The 281-nt window shown below is 58.4% G+C and overlaps 1 protein-coding gene across 1 annotated transcript in view; it reads right to left on the bottom strand.

Annotated features, from left to right (window-relative positions):
• Positions 1-281, bottom strand: part of EMH_0070720 (uncharacterized protein) — a gene marked incomplete at both ends in the record, with an annotated part of 4899 nt that overhangs the window by 3684 nt on the left and 934 nt on the right. The window contains one exon of the mRNA XM_013499009.1: positions 3-281. Within this exon, the coding sequence (XP_013354463.1) occupies positions 3-281 (279 nt within the window). The remainder of the gene's footprint in view (positions 1-2) is intronic.

Here is a 281-nt window from a genome sequence, read left to right as displayed (position 1 = left end):
GTCTGTGCAGAGAGATGACTGCTCACCCAGCTGCTGATGTGAAAAGCGCATGTGAGGCGCTGCTGTGCTGTTGCTGCTGCTGTTGCTGCTGTTTCCGGATTCCGATAGCTGCAGCGGCAGCATGAGCGATTGTGCCAGTCCTCTGCTGCTGCTGTTGCCGCTGTTGCTGCTGCTGCCGCAGTTGCTGCTGCTGCCGCAGTTGCAGATATTGTTGCAGTTTGTGCTGCAACCGTCAGCAGCACGAGCGTTGTTGGCTTTGTCGCTGCTGCTGCTTCCGCTGC

The sequence above is a fragment of the Eimeria mitis genome, genomic scaffold (genome assembly GCF_000499745.2).
Source record: "Eimeria mitis Houghton genomic scaffold, Emh_scaff3911, whole genome shotgun sequence".
Taxonomy (NCBI): domain Eukaryota; phylum Apicomplexa; class Conoidasida; order Eucoccidiorida; family Eimeriidae; genus Eimeria; species Eimeria mitis.
Note: the sequence above shows the minus strand (reverse complement) of the source record. Positions and strands in the feature narration are given on the sequence as shown.